General features: G+C 39.2%; 1 protein-coding gene across 3 annotated transcripts in view; it reads left to right on the top strand.

The window, feature by feature from the left end:
• The window catches only part of TRIM36 (tripartite motif containing 36), a 75,085-nt gene extending 52,481 nt beyond the window's left edge, over window positions 1-22,604 (top strand). For all 3 annotated transcript variants that reach the window (XM_063454097.1, XM_063454099.1, XM_063454098.1), the window contains 8 exons: window positions 4,205-4,530; window positions 10,492-10,638; window positions 12,473-12,568; window positions 16,224-16,477; window positions 18,118-18,239; window positions 19,064-19,354; window positions 20,039-20,336; window positions 21,386-22,604. In XM_063454097.1, the coding sequence (XP_063310167.1) occupies window positions 4,205-4,530; window positions 10,492-10,638; window positions 12,473-12,568; window positions 16,224-16,477; window positions 18,118-18,239; window positions 19,064-19,354; window positions 20,039-20,336; window positions 21,386-21,740 (1,889 nt within the window). In that variant the 3' untranslated portion in view covers window positions 21,741-22,604. The remainder of the gene's footprint in view (window positions 1-4,204; window positions 4,531-10,491; window positions 10,639-12,472; window positions 12,569-16,223; window positions 16,478-18,117; window positions 18,240-19,063; window positions 19,355-20,038; window positions 20,337-21,385) is intronic.
• Window positions 22,605-22,974: the final 370 nt, after the last annotated feature.

A 22,974-nucleotide genomic window follows, 5' to 3' on the forward strand; every position in this document is an offset into this window, starting at 1 on the left:
CATCTATTTGGTAATCCTGCTCTTGAAAGTGCTGATAACCAGGCATTCATAAGAAAACTGTCACTTTGACCCTCAGTTTGTATACATGTTTTCCCATAGGCAAGAATTTTAACTATTTAAACCAATAGCTATAAGTGTGTTTGTTTATTTTAAGCATGAATGTGGTATTATTTTTATATGCATACAATGTGGTAGGGGCTGCCCGCAAATTTAGGAGGGAGACCTCTTCTAGACTAACCGTGTTTTCATCCGTGATCATTAATGGCAGCCAAATGCAGTCACATACTTATAACGCATGGCCCCGGTGGAGGAGAGTTGTGTATGCCTGTGTGGAGCATATCTAGTGCGCATTCCATTAGGCTGCTGTGCATGCCATCCCAGGAGGCAGCAGGAAATAAATGGTCATAGGGTTTTGCATCAAGTGGAATGCATGCATGGAATGAATAGGAGTTCCACTGCTTAGTTGTGTCACGTTGCATTCACAAACAATTAAGCAGAGTAGTGCCAAAAATGTTCAAAAGCTGTTTAATGGCTGCTAGGCCCACAAGGCATCGGTCAATACAGGTTATTTGTGTGCCACCTGCTTCCGCCCCACTTGAAAAGAAGCCTTTTATGGTGATTCAATCTTTGTGCTTCTAAGGCCTACTATGATACATTTTTTTAATTGTTTATTTCTTGCCCAACTGCAAAGATAAGGTTGTTGCAAAATCTGACAAAGTACATAATACTTCTCAAAAACCTAAACCAACTTTGTAATCAAAGATTTTGTCTGAAAGCTGTATAACTCTACCTGATGACTGTAAGAAATACTGATTAACATTACTAGGAATTGCTTGAAAACTCTCTAAGCAAAAGGTAATGTTTCCTCCAAATAGATGGTTCCAAGCTAGTTTACTGGCAGTCTTTTCCTGAAGTAAAATCGACTACAATGCAAACAACTATGCATACACAGGCAGCCTCAGCTAGAAATTGTAAGGAAAAACTGCATTATTTTTTAATTTTTTTGGCTCAGATTTATCTTCAGTAGGATGTTCACTCATCTTATAGCTCAGTTTCTAGTGAACAATACTCGAATTTAAAGATTATGGAAGATGAGCACAAAAATATAGAAAAAGAGATTTCTGTACCCTGACATGTTTACATGTTTGTTATACTATGAGGAGGTAATGAACAAAACTTGTATATTAAAGGGCTGTGTGCCTTTTTTTGTCTGAACATCTTGTTCAGTTTACAAGAGGGGGGGGGGGGGGGGGGGGTAAAAATCTAAAAAGGCTTCTTTGCCTATGTAGCCAAACATCCTTGCACAGGCCTGCTCCCTAAACTACAATAAATGTGTTTAGAAATCATTCGGTGTAAGTAAGATGCAGTGTTCTTAATTACCGTATTTATCGGCGTATAACATGCACTTTTTCTCCCTGAAAATAGGGGGAAAATGATGGGTGCGTGTTATACGCCGATATCCCATATTTACTTACCTGTCTTGAAGCGTGGGCCGGCTTCACAGCGCGCACCGCGGTACTGGAACTTCAATTTCAGGTTCCGGTTTCCGGCGGGACTGAAAGGAAGTGTGCACACTTCCTTTCAGTCCCGCTGGAACCTGAAATTGAAGTTCCTGTACCGCGGTGCGCGCTGTGAAGCCGGCCCACGCTTCAAGACAGGTAAGTAATTATGGGACAAGGGAAAGTGCACAAGGGGAGGGGGGACACTATGGCGGGGGGGGGTGGAGAATACTATTGGGGGGATACTATGGAAAGAGGGGGGGAACACTATGGGAGGGGGTGGAGAATACTATGGAAAGGGGGGGGGGGAAATTTCCTAGAATTTCCTTCTTAAAATGAGGTGCGTGTTATACGCCGATTAATACGGTACATTTCCTTGCATAAATTGTTGTTAGTAAATCACCTAAAATTTCTCACCACTTGCCTACTCACACGTCTAACAGTAATATGCCTCTCTTGAAATGTTGGTTTGGGCAAGGCCCGGGCCACTCTTAATATATGCCATGTGCACTGCCTCTATTCAAAAGAAAAAACAGAAATCTTACTTACCATAAGTTATTTGTTTCCTTCGTATAAGTGGCAGTACATCTTGCTTCCTTATTTATTACATTTAGAATTTGGCGTAGTAGATATGCATTTAAATTTTTCGTTGGTAAAACGAAACTCCAGGAAAGTTTTGTATGGAAGTACGTTTATAGAGGAATTGGAGACAATTGAAATCCTTTTCATTAATCCGATTTTGGGTATTTGCACTGCACTGGACAGCAGGTTGTGTACTGTCCCCAATCCAAAAAAAAATTATGGTAAGTAAAATTTCTGTTTTAAAAAAATTAAAAAAAATAGAGATTTTAAGCATACATGTCTAGAATATGGAGAGTAAAGATTTTTGGTGGAGATCCATGTTTGTGTGTCACTTATGTATTTTCATCTATCCATTTTCAACCAGTTTGCAAAACATGTAACAATCTGCAGACTTCCAACAGAATGAAAGGTCGCATAACAGATATGAGTGTTTTCATTTTTCATTCCCTAAATCGTGTGCATGCATTTTTGATTTGCTAAATCAAGTGTGTTCTGCAATACTCTGCTACTTTATTCCATATTTCAAGATCTTCTCTGCTTTACCTTATAGACCAATAACCTATTGTATCCCATCAGACCTCTCCTTTACTGTATCATAAAAGTTGTTAGATTTGTAAAATCACACCAAAGATCATGGCAACTAAAGTGTTTTTTAAGTGGTCATGGAGCTTGGAGTCTATGTGTAGCGTCTCACTATGAAACACTGTCACATACAGAGAAAATGCCATTGGCCAGCCTGAAACTAGAGTTCCGGCCTGGCTAATGTTAAAGGAACACTACATGATCAGGAACGCAAACATGTATTCCTGACCCTATAGTGTTAAAACCACCATCTAGCCTCCCTGGTCCCCCCTTGCCTCCCTAAATATAGTAAAATCTCACTTGTATTCAAGTTTGAAGCTGCTGCCTGTGCCCCTGAATTGCCTCCGTCTGCTGACCTTATCATGAGTGGTGGTCTGAGCCAAACTCAATGATTCCCCATAGGAGGCAGATCAGGGGCAGAGCCAGCACAAGTCAAACACAGTCCTGGCCAATCCGCATCTCCTCAGAGAGATGGATTGAACCAGTGCATCTCTGAGGAAAGTTCTCGGTCTGCATGCACAGGGTGGAGACACTGAATGGCAGTGCTGCTCACTGTGCAGCATTGCCCCAGGAAGCACCTCTAGCAGCCACCTGAGGAATGGCCAGTGGAGTTATCCATAGGCTGTAATGTAAACACTGCATTTTCTCTGAAAACACAATGTTTACTGCAAAAAGCATGAAGGGAATGACTACTCACCAGAACAATACAATAAGCTGTAGTTGTTCTGGTGACTATAGTGTCCCTTTAATTCTGTGCATAGTTGGCATCCGACATGCTTGACTTCAGCAAAGGGGAGTGACGTCACCTTGGACAACTTTGCCTCGTGGGACCCCTTTTTTCTTTTTTGGGTTGCAATAAAAATATGTAAAAAAATAAAAAAAAGAAGAAAATATTCCTTCCAAATGCTATAGGTTCATAGCGGAGAGGGACCGTAAATAATGTGTGCAAGGGGAACAACTTCAGGGTTACATCATTCAAAAACTCTTTAACCTCTTAAGGCAGGCATCCTCCCAACATTCTCCTTATTTTAGGATCCTGTCCTTACGTTCTCTGGTGATCCACATTTGGGGACACCAGGAAACTGACACAGCATGAGTGCATCCTTAGAAAAAAAACAAAAAACAACAACAAAAACTAAGGGAGGGTGTTGGCACTATAACTTAGATTTAGGACTTACATTTTGTAGTGTTATTCTACTAGCCTGGCCTCAAGTTACTCACCACTGCAAGCCATAGCATACCTTCCTGGGGTGAATTTCTAATCCCCAGGGCTAAATTTTCACTCGCCAATGGCAGGTGGAAATTTAGTCCTGTAGATCCAATGTATATATGTAGTATTAGTTTGTGCTTCAGAGGTCGATCATTTCTCCTCGGTACTGCTTTTGATAGCTGTGCCACATGAAAGATTTTTCTCCAGAATAACTATAAGTAGCTTTCATTTCTGTAATTTTGTGGACATTCTGATTTTGATTTGCATGTGTGTGATGTAGAATTTGTCTCTCCCTGCAATAGTTTTTAACAAAGCTCTTTAATCATCTTAGGTTCCAAGCGCAATTCATTGACTCCAAGGATGACCACTTTATCGTGCCCAGGATGTTTGCATGATATAGACCTTGGTGAACGGGGTATCAGTGGTCTGTTTCGGAATTTTACTTTAGAGACTATTGTAGAACGATACCGTCAAGCAGCTCGAGCAGCCACCGCTATTATGTGTGACTATTGCAAGCCTCCTGCGCAAGAATCCACTAAAAGCTGCATGGATTGTAATGCAAGCTTCTGCAATGAATGTTTCAAGGTCAACCATCCTTGGGGAACAATAAAAGCCCAGCATGAATATGTAGGGCCAACCACAAACTTCAGACCGAAGGTAGGATTCATACTAATTGTACCATAAGGTTCTCAAACCCCTGGCTTTTCCCTGTGTTAAAGTCAGCCAAATCTTATTTTTTTTTTTTTTTAATTCTTTAAGTGATTCTTTAAAATGTTGTTTTTTGTAAGAAAATACTGTGAGGTTACCATACAAACATAGAGCAACATGTTTCACTTATGAATAAGTGTTGATGCTCATTATTATTACACGGTTGTAATACATTCTGTATTGAATGGTTAATACATTTTCTCTACTAGAGTTTTTTTTTTTTTTTTTTTTTAAACTAAAGGGAGATTTCCAAGTGAAGGCCAAAGCAACCGAACTGAAAGAATAGCCGACTAGCTTTCTTTTTTTTTTTTAGTTTGGCTATTTTGACCTTAAAGGAACACTATAGTCACCTAAATTACTTTAGCTAAATAAAGCAGTTTTAGTGTATAGATCATTCCCCTGCAATTTCACTGCTCAATTCACTGTCATTTAGGAGTTAAATCACTTTGTTTCTGTTTATGCAGCCCTAGCCACACCTCCCCTGGCTATGATTGACAGAGCCTGCATGAAAAAAAAAAACTGGTTTCACTTAGGTCCCCCCCCTTATTGATAATTTTAGGGCCCCCACCCGCCGCGCCGGGGGGGGGGGGAGCAGTAGGTCCCCCCCCCCCTATTGATAATTTTAGGGCCCCCACCCGCCGCACAGGGGTGGGGACCGGGGGGGGGGAGAGACAGTAGGTCCCCCCCCCCTTATTGATAATTTTAGGGCCCCCACCCACCGCTCAGGGGGGGGACAGTAGGCCCCTCCCCTTATTTTTAGTTTTAGGGCCCCCACCCACCGCTCAGGGGTGGGGGCCGGGGAGGGACAGTAGCCCCCCCCCTTATTGTTAGTTTTAGAAAGCGAGCTGAGCTGTCAGTCAGACAGCTTAGCTCGCGAATGCGCATTCCGCGCACATGCGCGGTAAAGCGCTGAATTTCTTCATAGGGCGGCTGTCAATGCCGCTCTATGAAGAACGCGATTGGTGCAGCGCGAAGCCGCGCATGCGCACCACATCGCGATGACGCTTCTCTCAGAGAAGCGTCCTATTGGGCCCCGCGGTTTCGTCATTTTGACGAAAAAGGGGGCACGGCATGGCTGGGAGCTCGGCGCTGGAACGGAGGTAAGTTTTTAATATGAAAAACACTCCGAAAATTATTTTTAATCAATGATTAATTATTATTTATTTATTATTTTTAATCAATGATTTAATCAAGTTCATATAAAAGCAAGAAGGAAGGCTGGGGGACCTGTCTTTCTTGCTTTTATATGTTGACTATAGAGTCCCTTTAACTTGTGTAATGTGTATTTTAACCATACCATGGCAGCTCAATGTTGGCTGGATAATGCAGTGAGTGAGTCTTCTATATTGCCTCAGTGGCTGCAGAGAGCCCCAGTAAAGAACGACTTGAAAGCAATTTGATAAAAATGTAGCAACTGCACCAAAAGACTAATGGCATCCTATCTGCTCGAATGAACTGTAGTGGTTATTGTAATTAGAGTACCATTTTATGAACCAAAACATGTTGGCATTCTTATGTGTTTGTTAAACACTAGTTACCCTCATTTAATATAGCTACATATTTCCATAAATTCTAAAATTAGAAAAGTAGAACAAAATACTAGTTCACCAAATGTGAGGAGGAGAAGTGCCAAATGAAATAGAACACTCTCTCCTCTCTATATGGAGCTAGTATATATGAAGCAACCCATATTAACCATATAGATAGATAATTTCTTAAAATATAACCTTTAATGAAATCATTAAAACAGAGTATCAAAAATGTAGGTTTAAGGTAAAAATAATCGAAAAAAGGCTGTAATCAACAGACCATTAATTAATTACTGAGAAGGCTAAATTGCCTCGGTCTAATCGCAGCAGCGGTGGTTATAGGTTGAGGAAAAAATAATTATTATAAGTTAATAAAGTTTATAGTGAAGAATCAAAAAACAGCAACACGATCCTCACAACCCAAGTGTACCACCCTGGAGGTAAAAAAATGCAAGTAAACCTCCTAGTGTGTGCTGCAAAAACGTCACAGCAGCTAGGACACCTAAGCAGCGGTCTGTAAGATACGTTAACACATAGGGCTAGATAGTGACTAGGAGAAATCCTGATCTAAAACTTCAAAGTCCCTTAATAGTTTATCCCAGGGGGATATTTAAACCACCACCAGTCGGTAACCCGGTTCCCCTGGACGAGCCAAGTATTGGCGAAACGCGCGTCGGGACGCCTGTTTATTTATTATTTATCGTAGCTAGAAATGGAGTTTGAAACTAGGGACCGACAGGAAGTTTCTTTGATATAACTCTCCAGTGTACTCTCTAGCTAAAAGACTGATTGAACTATATTGCAGTCTTTTTTATCACCAGCGGCAGGGACACTTAGCAAATAAGACTTATCGTTAAACTATTAAGGGACTTTGAAGTTTTAGATCAGGATTTCTCCTAGTCACTATCTAGCCCTATGTGTTAACGTATCTTACAGACCGCTGCTTAGGTGTCCTAGCTGCTGTGACGTTTTTGCAGCACACACTAGGAGGTTTACTTGCATTTTTTTACCTCCAGGGTGGTACACTTGGGTTGTGAGGATCGTGTTGCTGTTTTTTGATTCTTCACTATAAACTTTATTAACTTATAATAATTATTTTTTCCTCAACCCATAACCACCGCTGCTGCGATAAGACCGAGGCAATTTAGCCTTCTCAGTAATTAATTAATGGTCTGTTGATTACAGCCTTTTTTCGATTTATTTTTACCTTAAACCTACATTTTTGATACTCTGTTTTAATGATTTCATTAAAGGTTATACTTTAAGAAATTATCTATCTATATGGTTAATATGGGTTGCTTCATATATACTAGCTCCATATAGAGAGGAGAGAGTGTTCTATTTCATTTGGCACTTCTCCTCCTCACATTTGGTGAACTAGTATTTTGTTCTACTTTTCTAATGTTACAATTCATAGGGGTTATCCCCCATTTATCTCTAGCAACCTGACACTGTCTCTCTACCTGTGTCTCCTTTTCTTTTCATAAATTCTAAAAGACTAATTGATCATTTGAAAGGATATTTCAAGAAAGAGACTGCACTGCACACTTATTTTTTTATTTTTATTCTTTATATTAGTGCGTGGAAAGGGACAGAAGCAGTTTACATGACATTAATAGTTAATGAGAAGGTGAATTGCATGTACATAACAGGTCATGTTAAGAGGCTTGCACTTTTTTTTGTTGTATAAATCATTCAAGAGGCAAGACATAGACATGAGTAAAACTTTGAGGAAAAAATCGCAATCGAGTTATGCATGTCGAGAAGAATGCTCATTTTGATAGTGTACTAAACGAGTATGTTGTCGCTTAAGCTAAGGCCATTGTAAGGAAATTACAAGAGAATCCAAGCAATGCTGCTAGATTATCAACTGCCTGGCTAGAAAGCCCGCCAGAACATCTGCATGGTGACATTTTTGTATCTTTGCTAGGCAATAGTCATGCTAGGCAGTGTCAAACAAGTATTAACTGATGAAAACTGAGACTAGCAAATCATAAACAAAAGGGAGCTGGTAGAAACCAATAGTAATCGGTATGGCAACTCTAAAGAGCTAAGGCGCTTAATGTATGCTTAAATACAAGATTTAACAAAATGACCGCCTATGCCTAGACAGGATAAACTCAGTGGGCTATGGGGTCCAACCAGATACTGGTCCAAGGAGATGATCAGGGTAGCCAGTGGGGATCCTCCGGTCTCACACTCTCAGCTCCAGGTGTGATCAGGAAGCAGTTCGCCATGTTTAGCAGCCCCTCCTCGCCGTTTGTGTATGGAGAGCTCCCTGTTCGGAGTCTGAGGGTAACCTTCACGGGACCATTCAGCTGCGCCTTTGAAGAGCCAGCGTGGGGCAGTGAAAAAGGAAGCAAAGTGGCAGCCGTCCACCTCACTCGATTAGGCCTCAATTTCTGAGGTCTCGTTGTATGGATTCAGGCTTTAGAATTCCCCAATTTGGGCCCGGCACCAGCACCAGCTGTCTTCAAAGTAGCAGTTCCCTGCTTTTCGGCTCCAGACAGGGTCAGGCTCTGCTGATTTTTCAGCTCTGCAAGTCCAAGACCCCAGGAGCTGCTCAGGCATGCGACCTGTCGGCATGGCGGTCCGGCCCCGCCCCCTGCACACTTATTTTACCTGCAATTGCTGTTGGTAATTGCTATATAATTTTAAAGGAAATCTAGCTATTGAGGTACTGCGTTCAGCAATATGAATATTTACTAGTGATCAACAAATGTACAAGTTAATCTTTCTTGATAACCCGCATGTAAACACTTGCTAGGAGGAGTAAATAAAATACCGTGAAATTTGAGCTCCACTGAGCATTGCCATCTCTGACTCTGTAATTGTACCTGATCAAATAAACGTGCTTAAAAGAACACTATAGCGTTAGGAATACAAATATATATTCCTAACTCTATAGAGCCCTAGTCACCTAAACAGTGACTAAGGCCCTGTTTTATGGTTAATTAACAATTTATTTGCTTACCTTAATCAAGCGCCGGGCTTCCTCGGCACTGGTGACCTCTCCACCTCCATCGACGTCGGCTCCCAAGTGGAGCCGAAAGCGCATGCGTGGCCAGAGGCACGCATGCATTCAAACCCGCCCATAATAAAGCATTACTCAATGCTTTCCTATGGGATCTTTTTTGATGCTGGAGGTCCGTGAAGATGTCCAGCGTCAAATAAGTGTGATTTACTCAGTGTAAATCGTGGAAGCGGCCTCTAGTGGCTGTCAGGGAGACAGCCACTAGAGACTGGATTAACCCTGCAGAGTAAACATAGCTGTTTCTCTGAAACTATTTTCAGCTAGGGGAACGTGGCACCCAGACCACTTCATTGAGCTGAAGTTGTTTGGGTGCCTATAGTGGTCCTTTGAAGAAAAAAGAAAAAAAAAAAGACGGTTAAACTCTAATTTGGCTTTTAAACAGGTTAGGTTGGTTTCTTCCAAAAGAGTATTCAGAAAGTTCCTCTGTAGAAAATCGTGTTTGCATATGAGACGGCAAATTCCTATCTCTTATGCTACAGAAATAAATGCTAATTTTAGAATACTTTCTGTAACGGCTTCTGCAATGAGTGATGATATAGATATGCTGAGCCATTTATGGATATGAAGACATTTACAAAGGACACTCCAGGCATAAAACATGCATTCAGGCATCCCGATGTTCGTTCACAAGGCCGGACACTTGCAGGATTTTTTTTTTTTTTTTTTTACTAAAGTGAGAATTGTTGGTTTAGAATTTAAATTGAAATTAAAATTTTAATACCAAAATGGCTAAACAGGAAAAAAAAAATCTCCAAGTCGGCTATTTTGGCCTTTAAATCTGGAAAACACTTTGAATTCCCAGCAATTCTCACTTTAGTGAATAACCTTTTAATTAGTTGCACAAATAATTAATCTAATAGGAAGTGTAGCGACACAGCTAAAATATGGACAGCCATTTCCTTATTAGTGTTTACCAAGTAATCCATTCACTTGAGCAATCAGCTGCTCTCTCCCACTGCATCTAAAAGCATCCCCCATTATAATCGAGCATCTTTAGGGAAAAAAGTACAAAATATGTGCATACTCGGGTAATTCTTCTTTTGGAAGAGGGCACCGGGGAAGAGATCATCAATGGTTCTTATCTTATGCGGATATTGCCACTTCACTTATCGGATCCCCAGAAAACAAAACTGGAAAGAAAAACTTGGTGAATAAGCCATGAATGTCATGTACATGGTATCCTGCTTCTGTAAGATGCAGCTACGCCTGCATGCGTCTCCCCGCCAGGCGGTACTGTTTGTGGGCTGCTGTTTAGGGTTGGTTGGGTAGGAGATTGTCTTATCTCGCACTGTGTGATGATTTGTTTAGTTCGGTTCAGTAAGCTCTGTCCTCTGTTTTTCCTCCCAGGTACTCATGTGCCCAGAGCATGAAATGGAAAAAGTCAATATGTACTGTGAAATCTGCAGAAGGCCTGTTTGTCATTTGTGTAAACTAGCAGGATCACATGCAAACCACAGAGTGACAACAATGAGTAATGCATACAAAACACTAAAGGTAAGCATGTTTATTTTAGAAACGTTTAAGGCTCAACATGTGACAAAGCACCATGACTATTAAAGCTCACTCACTGTAGTGGTTCTGTTCTACTTCCTTCCAGTTTATAGGCAGTGTTAACAAAAGCTGAGCCTAACCAGAGACCTCCTGCCCACCCAGCCTTTCTGTTTTACATTGCTAGTATAAAAGTGAACGTCTATATTATCCCATCCAAACTAACTGCTTTGATAGTCTGAGAGCTTGTAAAATCAATCAGTGAATTAACTCTCACATTAATTTTTACTATGAAATGAACACCCTGGGCTGCAGTAACTATGGTGCCAAAATTGCCATGGCACCCCTCTAATGTAAGTAGTCAAACAATTTTATGAATGGTTTAACTTCTCACCTGCAGTCCACTGTGTGTTGACCACTGCTTTTATGTAGAGCTGGGGGCTTCAGCATGGAGTGTCCATTGGATCTCCTGAGCTAAACCCTGGTATTAATGGTGAGCTCAGCTAAGTAGAGTGTCAGCTGATGAACGAAGCCCTGTGTGCCAGACTTGATTCAGAGTGCAATAAAATTTTACATTTTTAGAGAAAAATACTCTTCACCTTTTTGAGCACTGTATATTCATATAATTTTGTAGAAGAAAAAAAGTAGTTCCCTGTTTTTTTTTATTTATTTATTTATTTTTTTAAACGTTTTTACTTACGTTGACAAAAAGTATGAATAGTTCCTCTTTTGCAATATGTAGCACTATTCATAATAACTAAACATAACCCTGATGGAGATCGCTAATAATAATTGCTGTTTTACTTTCTCTCTCTATTCCGGTTTCCTGACCTTTTATTAATCTTAGCAGAATTTTCACCTTCTTTTCAAAGTGCTCTGAAATCTTAAATTTCTCAAATCTATGAATCTGTTCAGTATCTGATAGGGATACTGGAGGGTCATGAACATAATCATCCTGTTAAAGTTAAAAATACAGCCATATAATTTACGGCATTCTGTGAGAGTTGTACTCTAAAGACGGCTAAACTGCTCACTCCACGATTCCTTGGAAATGGCCCTTGCTACCAGTGGAAAACTGTGCGACAACCAGAACTGGCTGTTGTTTCTTCCTAGAAACTACCAACATACACCACAAATGACTAACTATCCCCATCCTGAAATAGTGATTACTGTAGCGGACCACGGGTAACCCGGACGGATACCTCCGCTATTACCTTCCTTCAGCCACTCTGGAACCCTTAACACAAGCAGGCATCCCTTTCCCCCAGTAACTGGACAAGACTCTGCTCTGGAGATACAACTCTGACTTTGTTTTTGTCACACAAGGTTTTACATGCACAGACCCAGCCATGGGTCTCCAAAGCAATCCACCAGGGGTTTCAATCTCAAGAAGCTGATGGGGGGGAATGGAAGAGGGACAAAGCAGCTAGTGGGACAGAGCCCTGCTAGGACGGGGAGGGGGAGAGGCACAGGCAAGCGATACATTTAACCTACCCTACCCAATAATGGGCACAGGGGGACTAAAATATAATGGGAATCTGGAAAATATACAAATAAGTGACGGTGTTTCATCACAATTACTATGTAGGATTTTAGTCTTATAAACATTCCTGTTTAAACAAGCATTTAAATTGACATGCTTTATTTCATCCTTCATCCTGTTGTATATCACCACAGTAAATTCTAATCAATTCCACTTTGTTCTGATGGGATTGTGATATAAACAAATAGCCGTAAAGTGCGTTCCATTTGTAGCTCTACTATATACTACAAACTGTGTACTGTTCTAGTTGGCTTATTTACTTTTTAAACCTGTATACCGTTTTATTTTTTCATTCAGGAAAAACTTACAAAAGGCATAAGCTATCTCATTAGCAAAGAAAGCCAAGTAAGGACCCAAATTTGTGAACTGGAGATACTGATCCAGCAGACGGTGGTAAGTATTTACATTGCAGAGCTCATGGTGGACAAGTCATATGCGCATGTTCATATTTTCTTAAGGTAGTGTTTTTAGCAACCTCTTCTAAAAGCACTGTCCTCACATTTGCCCCTTAATGTCTTTGGCAGTGGTGCCTTTGTAGTTTAAATCAATACTTAACAACATACTGGGAAGAGGATGCCATTTTCTTATTTTATAGATGGACTTTTTACATGATTACTGAATCGCATAATGCTGTCCACTATTATTTTCCTGGGATTTTGCTGTAATCAGATTTATCCATAATATTCTTTAGTGTCAAATATGTTACAGCCATTGAGTTTTCATTTTTTTATGGTGGTTAAGCTTGAAGGGGAAAGGTCACTACTTTGGAATTTACAACACTGAATAAAATACTGAAAATCACCTCTAACTTGTGTTAACTATTTTCAGTGAGATGCTTAGTTTTCTTTAAAATTGATATTAAACATTTAGCTGATGTCGTCATAATCCAGTTCAGACAAGGCACAGCCAAAGCAAACATTGTAAATGAAGATAAGAAAAAATAAACATTTCCCTTTTCTCTGTAATTTTGCTGTATTGACTGCCAGGTGCAAAGGGCAATGCTTATAAAACAATTGACATGGCGCTAAGATGGAGGCACCCAGTTACATGATTAAGAGGTGTGGACTCCTACATTTAACGTCAACCCCTTAATGACATTGAGGCGTTCCATGCCCGCCTAAAATAGTGGCCTTCAATGCAGTTTGGACAGCTTGGAATGTCCTACAGTTTGGTGTGATCAGGCCCTCACAGTGGGGAGTCCCTGGAGCTTCCTCTATTAGCTGGGACCATATTTAGTGCTCTCAGACTGGCAGTTGAGCTCTCATGCAAGAGAGGGAGATCTCCCTCTCATGCTGCATTCACATAGTACAGAGCGCTTTGTACTATGTGAGATGAGAAATCCTTCCCTTTGAGTGATGGTTAGGTGTATGGGCTAATGCTATTTTTAGTGTTGAGCTACTTGTAAGTTAGGTGTACAGTTATCACTTAGTGTGAGAATAGGGTTAGGGGTTGATTTGGTGTACAGTTGTTAATGTTAATTAGCAAATTTATTTGATCCATGACACGAGGCATTCAACAATCAGAACTGATACGTAAATCTATTTTGAATTATTTTTCTTTATTTGATGTGTAAAACTCTTTATAAGTTAAAACTGGGGGGAAAAATCCCTCTCCTCCTCCCCCCCCCACAAATATTTATATTTGATTTATTCTTAATGTTTTAGGTATACATGTATATTACAAAAAAAATTTATAATATGCACTACCCTTTTAATTATGGTGGAACAAACACAATGCAAATTTTAGATTTTGTTTTGGTTCAGAAGTTGGACAGCTGCTTCCGTCCTTAACCCCTTAACGCCGTTACGGCGTGCTATGCCGTCACGGGTTAAGTGGGCTTTAACGCCGTTATGACTGCATAGCACGCCGTAACGGCTTGCAGCCCCAGGAGGTAAGATGTACTTACCTCCGCCGCGATCCGCTTCGGGAGGACTGCCTCACAGCCCAGGCAGCCCTCCCACGGCAAATGAGGCCCCCGGGGGCCATGTGATCGCTCTCAAAGAGCGATCACATGGCCCCCTATAGCTGGCTGTGGATATGCCAGCAGGGGGACTGTTTGAAATATCAGACAGTCCCCCTGCTGGTGGGAAGAATTAAAAAAAATAATTAGACATGTGTAAAAATAAAATAAATGCATTTTTATATATATATATAATATGTATATATATTATATATATAATATATATACATATTATATATATGTAACGTCATACAAAGTGTATTTTAATATTAATATAAGTATATATATTAATATTAAAATACACTTAGAATGACATTACATATATATAATATGTATATATATATTATATATATAATAGATGTACATATATATATTATATATAAATACGTATAATTAAAATAATAAATAAATTAAATAATAAAATAAATAAATAAAATATTGAAACAAAATTTAATATAAATTATATATGCATATGTAATTTCATTCTAACTGTATTTTGTTATTAATATATATATATCGGTAACAAAATACACTTAGAATGACATTCTATATATATATATCTATCTATATATAAAATGCAAATAACCGCAAATATATATATATATATAGATAAATACATATAATTACATAAAAGATTACATCAGTATACACGTAGAATTTAAATACCTATAAATGCATATATATTAAAATTCTACATGTATATTTAAATAATCTTTTAACGTAATTATGTGATTTGATTAATTAAAATTTGATTGACATGCATGACAACACAGGGAGAAAGTGCAGAGAATTTAATTTGCAAGCACTATATTTGACCCTGTAACTCTCCAAGACACCATAAAACCTGTACATAGGGGGTACTGTTTTACCCGGGAGACTTCGCTGAACTCAAATATTCGTGTTTCAAACTGGTAAATTGTATTACAACGATGATATTTTAAGTAAAAGTGACGTTTTTTGCATTTTTTACAAGCGAACTGCACTTTTATGGTCTATATTATTGTTGTAATATGTTTTACTGTTTTAAAACACTAATATTTGTGTTTAGTGAAGTCTCCCGAGAATAACAGTACCCCCCATGTACAGGTTTTATGGTGTTTTGGAACGTTAGAGAGTCACATATAAGGCTTGCATTTCATTTTTTTCACATTGAAATTTGCCAGATTGGTTATGTTGCCTTTGAGAGCGTATGGTAGCCCAGGAATGAGAATTACCCCCATGATGGCATACCATTTGCAAAAGTAGACAACCCGAGGTATTGCAAGTGGGGTATGTCCAGTCTTTCTTAGTAGCCACTTAGTCACAAACACTGGCCAAATATTAGTTTTTTGCTTTTTTCACACAAAAACAAATATGAACGCTAACTTTGGCCAGTGTTTGTGACTAAGTGGCTACTAAAAAAGACTAAACATACCCCACTTTCAATACCTTGGCTTGTCTACTTTTTCAAATGGTATGCCATTATGGGGGTAATTCTCATTCCTGGGCTACCACACCGTCTCAAAGGTAACATTACCAATCTGGCAAATTTCAATTTGAAAATGTAATGTTCTATATTTGACCCTGTAACTTTCCAAAACAACATAAAACCTGTTAATAGGGGGTACTGTTGTACTCGTGAGACATCGCTGATTACAAATATGTGCATTTTTTTTGCAGTAAAACCTAACAGTATTATGACATTCACAGTTAAAATGTCAGACGGAAATGCAAATTTTAAAAAAAATCTTATTTTCTCACATTTTTTTTACTTTTATTCATAATAAATGATGTTCCATATATGAATAGTTAATGATAGATTAAAGCCCTGTTTCTCCTGAACAAAATGATATATAATAAGTGTGGGTGCACATAATATGAAAGAGGGGAACTACGGGTGAACAGACACATAGCGCAAATTCCAGTTTTTGTTTACGTTTTGTTTTGATCAGAACGTGCACTATTGACTCCGTCCTGAAGGGGTTAACATGTTAATTTTCCACTTTATTTTGGATGTCGGACTACCTGTAGTATATGAAAACATGGTGTTTTGTATTACAAATACTAGCATTTAGATCTGAGTATTAGCCAACCTGTATCTTATTTTAGATCAATGGTGATCGGGCTTATGAAGAGGCAACATACAATTTTGAGAAGCTGTATAATATTTTGGAGGAGCGAAAAACGTTTGCCCTAAAATCTATTCAGAATTCAAAGTCAACCAGGTTGGAGAAGCTGCAGAACCAGATGGAGGAATATCAAGGCCTTTTGGAAAATAATGGGCTAGTGGGATATGCACAGGAAGTACTGAAGGAAACTGATCATTCTTGCTTTGTTCAAACTGCAAGGCAACTACACACCAGGTATTCTGCTACACTTTTTAAGTATCTTAATTGAATTTCCTGTCTTTATTTCTTAATGATAAGTACACTTAATGATTTAGTAATGAAATTCAGATGGGGAAAAATGGTGTGAAAGGATTATCTTAAATTGTTTGCTTTTTAAAGTAACACTATTGCGTTGGGGATACAAATACCATCAGTCATGAAAGGGTTCAAACCTTTTTTTTTTTTTTCTCTCCCCGACTTACCTCTTTCCAGACCCGAGCTCCCCTGGCACTGGTGGTCTCCTTCTCCCCCGACGTTATGACGATAGCGCTACACGCACATTAGAGCTTCCCTGTAGAAAAGCACTGAATTAATGCTTTCCTATCTAAAAAAAGTTCCCTTTGTTATACTATTGCTTTCGGAACATGTTGGTGCTGTATAAATACTAATATTTTCTCTGCTTCTTGATGGCATTGGTGCCTAGTGTTATTGTATAGTGCTGGGAAGTAGAGGGAGATTTAGGATATCTGCTAGTAAATGCTTAAAGGTTGTGTTGGTGCTTGGGTTGTTCCTTTAAAGTAGAATTTAGACTTTAGTCTAAATGTGTTGTCACTTACAATACAATCCTTAAGTAAATTTACAGTTCTATCATTTTTGGATTTTTAGAGTTAGTTGAAATTTTTGCATAATGTATAGAAGTAAACAAAAATCGGTGTATATAGTCTGCTTGTATTTGTAGAAAAGAGTGCTTAGGTGACCTATGCTTGAAATAGTTTTATATATTTTTTTTAATTTGTGATGGACATGAGGCTTGGAAAGGGCACTTTCAAGATGGCTTTTGTAATTCATGTAATTCATTCATCAGGACTTAAAGGGACCCAAGTCACCCAGATCACATCATCTCAATGATGTGGTCTGGGTGCAAGGTCCTGTTATGTTAAACAATGCAGTTTTTAGCTGCACTCTTTACATTGCAGGATGAAAGGAACACTAAACATGTATTCCTGTCACTAAAATCCTGGTATGACTGTTTAGGTTTCCTGGCCCCGCTCAGATCGTGCTGAAAGTGTGTTTGCTACTCTGGTCTCGCCATAGCTGGCTCTGCTTAGCTCGTCCTTCATGGCTGAGATCATCAAACTTGGTCTCTGCCAATTCAATGCTTTTCCATAGGAAAGTATTAGGCTATGGTGCATTTGCGGCAAAACGCCACGCCGCACCAATCGGCATATCCTTGTAGAGATACGTTGAATTAATGCATCTCTATGGGGAACATTCAATGCTTTTATGCAGAGTGTGCAGACAATCAGAAATGTACACATCAGAGTGTAACAATCAGAAATGTACACAAACACAACCCTGTCACTCATGCTCGTTGTACAAAGTGAGTGATTTAAATTTTTATTTTCTGTACTTTGCTTACATTGTCGTTTTTCCTCTATACCCCATTTCTGTTCAACCATGTTTATAGAAGTAAAATATCCACGAGAGGAGGCTGACCCAGCGCCGAGGGACATCGGCGCTGGGTTCAGTTATGTTGCTAAAGGGGTGTGGACCTAATAACCTTATAGTGCCAGGAAAACTTGGTTTTCATGGCACTATATGATCCCTTTAGGCTTGTTTTGCCCTTTGCATTTAATGTTGCTTTATTTCATTTTGTTTGGGGTTTGTTTCTGCAGAATTCAGAAAGCTTCAGATTCTCTGAAAACATTCCGGCCAGCTGCAGATTCTAATTTTGAAGAATATTTTGTTGAGGTGTCGAAGGAAGTAGATCTGTTAAATGACCTTGCCTTCACCAAAGGTAGGGAAACAAAATACACTACTCTGATTAAAGATTCTTATTTATTGCTTTTATTAATAAGGATTTGTTCATGTGAGTTAGACTGAAAACCATATAAAAGAACATAGAGAAAACAATAAAAAAAATCCTGGCCTCTCTAATTTTAGAGAGCTCGCATAACAAAAACCAATATATATTAGCAGTTTGCACCTGCGCAATGCATAGATTTAATTTTATTTTCTCTTAAACAATAAAAGGTTATTTTTGTGTAACACGTGCACTTTAAACAAATGGTATTTTAGTGTTTGTTAGTTTATGATAGAAATTGGCATCTCTTGTATAAAATAAGGGATGTCCAAAGATTTACCCTAACTGATCGAAAACAGGTGATGCTTTGCCGACATTAAAGATGAACTGTTACTTCTCTGGAATTTATACCGTTCAATATAACATAGACAACAACCTATAATTTGTAATATCCTCTTGCTGCAAAGGGCAGAGTTTATAATGGCATGGAACAAAGATAGATGCATCCCGTCACAGGATGATGAGGAATAACGTTCTACATTTTAATTTTATTTTTCTTGCGTCTCACATACATATTTGCTAAATCCAAGAATTAGTAAACCTAATAATACAAATGTGGAAAGTGGCCTATCCCCTCCAAGGCTAACAAAGCATAGAGAGTTTTTTAAAACTACTAGAGGTTTTAGGTTCTAACCACCACTGGGTTACAAGTAATAAAAGTTCTATTTGAGCTTGAATACAAATTTTGATAATTTGTTAATATTTTTAAGTTTATTAAAGTGCCTACTTACTATTTACATTTTATTTTTGCAATCTAGCACTGGATATACCAGAAATCGATGTAGACCAGAGCTATGTTTACAACAAAGCTAAGATTTGTTGGAAGCAGCCTGACCATGAAGATTCTGTTGACAGCTATATCCTAGAATATCGAAAGCTTGACAAAAGCGAAGATATCCCATGGACTGAGGTTGAAACAACATCTACTTCTAAAATATTGTCTGACCTTGAAACCAACAGTGCCTACAGTTTCAGAGTGCGAGGATGCCGAGGTTCTGTGTGCAGTTCTCGTAGCAGGGAGGTTACCTTGCAAATGCCTCCAGCTCCAGGTACGCTAACTAGTGCATCTTTTGCCTGTTTTGGAAACTGTTTTAAGTAGGTCTATAAAAAGACTTGAAACTGCTACTGCGTTCTTCCCTTCTCCATGCCACCAGGCATCTCAGCACAATCACCCAAATAGTGATATATAAATAGAGCACCTTATCTACAGTGTGGGGGGGGGGGGGGGGGGGTGTGAGGGCAACAGTGGTCCATATGGGAGACGTTAGTGGGTACCAAGGCAACCAATTTGGATTGGTCTAGAGACCTCTCCTAGCTCACTAGAGCAATGCCCTGGTAAAACCATGTATTCAGCCGAGACCGTAATGGGAAGGGAAATCTACACCTACAATTGTCACTGTACAAATCTGAACTACAGCCACAAAGTATAGTATCTCAACCATTTTAAACCTCTACTGATGGGAAGCCACACTGTCTTGTATTGGGGCTGCAGAGACCAGTTCCACTTTACTACGGAGGACATGCAGTCCCTAGAAGGAGCTGGCCTCTAAGCTTCTCCACAAGCCATATAGTAGTCCTTTAGTGGTGTGAGGTGATACAGACTACAGTTCTAGGAAAACCCATAAGGAGGAAGTTTAGATTACGCTCTATGTATCCCATCATGTTTAAAATGAATCACTATGTATGATGAGTTTAATTGGTATAAAATATATATTTTTGCTTTTCTTCAACAGTGTTTAATTTTCTGTTTGATGATAAATGTGGATACAGCAAAGAGCACATTTTACTTAATGCCCAGCGAGACTCAGTGGAAAGCATTGCTGGGTTTCCTTTGTTGCATGGTGCGGAGCGTGTTCAGGTTGGCTGCTACATGTGCCTTGATTATATTATTGGTGATTGTGGAATTACAAAAGGGAGGCACTTCTGGGCCATTTCCGTTGCTTCCCATTCTTACTTGGTGAAAGTTGGAGTTGCATCCGATATTAAATTGCAAGAATGGCTTCATAATCCTCGTGACATAAGTAGTCCAAGGTACTGTACAACATCCTAAGTAATTAAAATAATGTAATGTGTGATCAGTATACCTTATCTACAGTCTCTCTATAATAGGAGTAGGAATTCTGAAACTAGAGGACATTAATATAGTTCTTTAATGAACTCGTTTTGCTTAAATGTAAGCCTTTTACCTGGAAACCAAACAAGGTTAAAGCCTGCTGTATTTTTGTATTTTCACTTTCGCACACAAATGTGTTACACTACTGGCGGTTGAAGTACTTGTCGGGTGGTGGTGATTTCTATGCACACAATATACATGTCTCACAGTGTAAACCTGTGTTGGAGTGTGTATGCTGCAATTAGATTCATAGAAAACCTATGAAATGAACAATCTGAAGGCAATTAAACTTGCTTTGTGTGCACATAGTGAAGATATTTTGTGGGTGTCATAACTGGTGATGCTCAGATACACAAAGATTCATAGAGACAGATATACACACACTGTAATAAACACACACACAATTCATATTTTTAGCCACCCTCCTGTTTCCTACCTTTTGGGCACAGGAGTGTGGCTTCCCTGGGCTCCAGTGGGACTTAACAGGAGCAGGTGCCAATGGGCTTGGCTGCGTCTGATGGGAGAGGGCTGCCGCTGGTAAAAAATTCCCCCCTCTTCCTCCTGTATCTCTATGCAGCTCTATGCGCGCCGGGAGGAAGTGAAGGGAACTGTAAATACTTCATCCCGATGCCGGGGAGCAGGCGGGCGGCCAGCTGTACAGAATGTGGATGGGATTCACGCTCTGGAATGGGAGCAGGTGATGGGCAGCGAGCAGAGCCGTCTTTACCCGGTGCTCTTATAGCTTGCAATTCCCCTAAGTGGCTGGGGGGAAGTAATTGCATCACCAATCACTTCCTTCCGGCGAGCAGATAGCTTCATGGGGATAGAGAGAACAGGCTGATAAATCCATGAGCCAGGAAAAATTTAGTCGCCCTGGTTTAAATGCTAGTATTTTTCTTTTCCTGCCACATCTAACTCAAAAGGATGTAAGCATTGCACATTTGACACACTTTATTTATATTTATAGATATGATCAGGACAGTGGACATGACAGTGGAAGTGAAGACATTTCTTATGATGCATCTCAGCCTTTTACACTGGCTACTATAGGAATGAAGAAATTCTTTATCCCCAAGGCTTCCAATGTATCCAGTATCCACACAGAGAGAGCTCTTCCTCTCCCAAACCGGATAGGGGTTTGTCTAGACTACGATAAAGGTGTCGTTGGGTTCTACGATGCAGACACCATGAAATGCTTATACGAACGTGAAGTTGACTGCATTGGAACAATGTACCCTGCATTTGCATTAATGGGTGGAGGAGAAATTTGTCTGGTGCAATCTATTACAGCTAAACATTTGGACTACTCTCATGAAACATAATTTCAATATCCCACTCGATATTGCGAGGAGAAACAAGTTTATGATCTCTTGTTTTTACTAAAGTGAATACATTACAACCAAATTCACCAGTGCATTGATTGAACTTTATTTTGTGCGTGTGGTTTTGTTTCTGTATTTGTATTTCTCTTCTTTTTCTGCTCATTCCATGGTCACCCCTCTCCAACTGCTGCAGTGTAAGTCTATAGCACAGTTGGTCTGTCTGTACATTTTCAGTGTGACCATTTCACTTAAATGGTGGAGTAAATTACGTTCAGAAAGAATCCTCCAATTTTAAATGTCAAAATTAGTTGTGGTCATCTTGAATTCAGTCATTTCAGCTGAATCGCTTTAAATGTGTTTTATGGTTTATTTAACAGTGTAATGGGGGTAAATAAACTAGAACCAACCAATTTCTGGTTCCACAGACCTTTTATGACCCTTTTATTAATGACCAGAGTAAACTGTTTTAACCAGTTACCTTTCTGCAGTCTGAGCCCTTGATTCCCAATAGGGTGAGCTTTGTGCACTCCTTCTGCCACAAGGGTTAATGTGAACCGATATTGTAAATGTATTTATTACTTGTTCTGCTCTGGCGTTGAAGGATTTTAAATCTCATGAATTTAAATGCTGTTTCGTTACAGATATGTTATGCCATTGTTTTTATGTGATATTTATGTTCTGTAAAATATACTGTATTTTAGCCCTGTCAAGCTTTTGGAGAAAATCCCAAAACACAATGAATCACCAATGAGCACATGCATTCATTTATTTTACTTGGTATTATTTATAACCTACCTAATGCAACATGAGAAGTTATTTAAAGTTAGAATACTAGTCACTCCCCCCCCAGATCCCCCCCCCCCCCCCCCCCCCCTCACCCTATCTCCAATCCACTTTTACACAATGATTGCGCAAAACCGACTGGTATTAAAGCAGTCTTTCATTGAATTTACAGCACGTTTAAAAGTTTAGTGAATATTACGTTTTTATTTTAGTGGTTTGTGTCAGCCTGCTCGTGATGTACATGACACATAATGCATTTTACACTTCTGACTACCTTCACATAAATAACACTACACACTTTGTTTACTATGATCCTGAAAAGTAATGGGAGGTTAGGTTGCTTTTTTTAATTTATTTTTTCTTCACTAGTTAAATGGCACTTTATAGTAGAGACCTGGCTAAATACTATGCAATGTTATAGGACTTGTGCAATGACGCTGCTAAATCGTAT

The sequence above is a fragment of the Pelobates fuscus genome, chromosome 5, assembly GCF_036172605.1.
Source record: "Pelobates fuscus isolate aPelFus1 chromosome 5, aPelFus1.pri, whole genome shotgun sequence".
Taxonomy (NCBI): domain Eukaryota; kingdom Metazoa; phylum Chordata; class Amphibia; order Anura; family Pelobatidae; genus Pelobates; species Pelobates fuscus.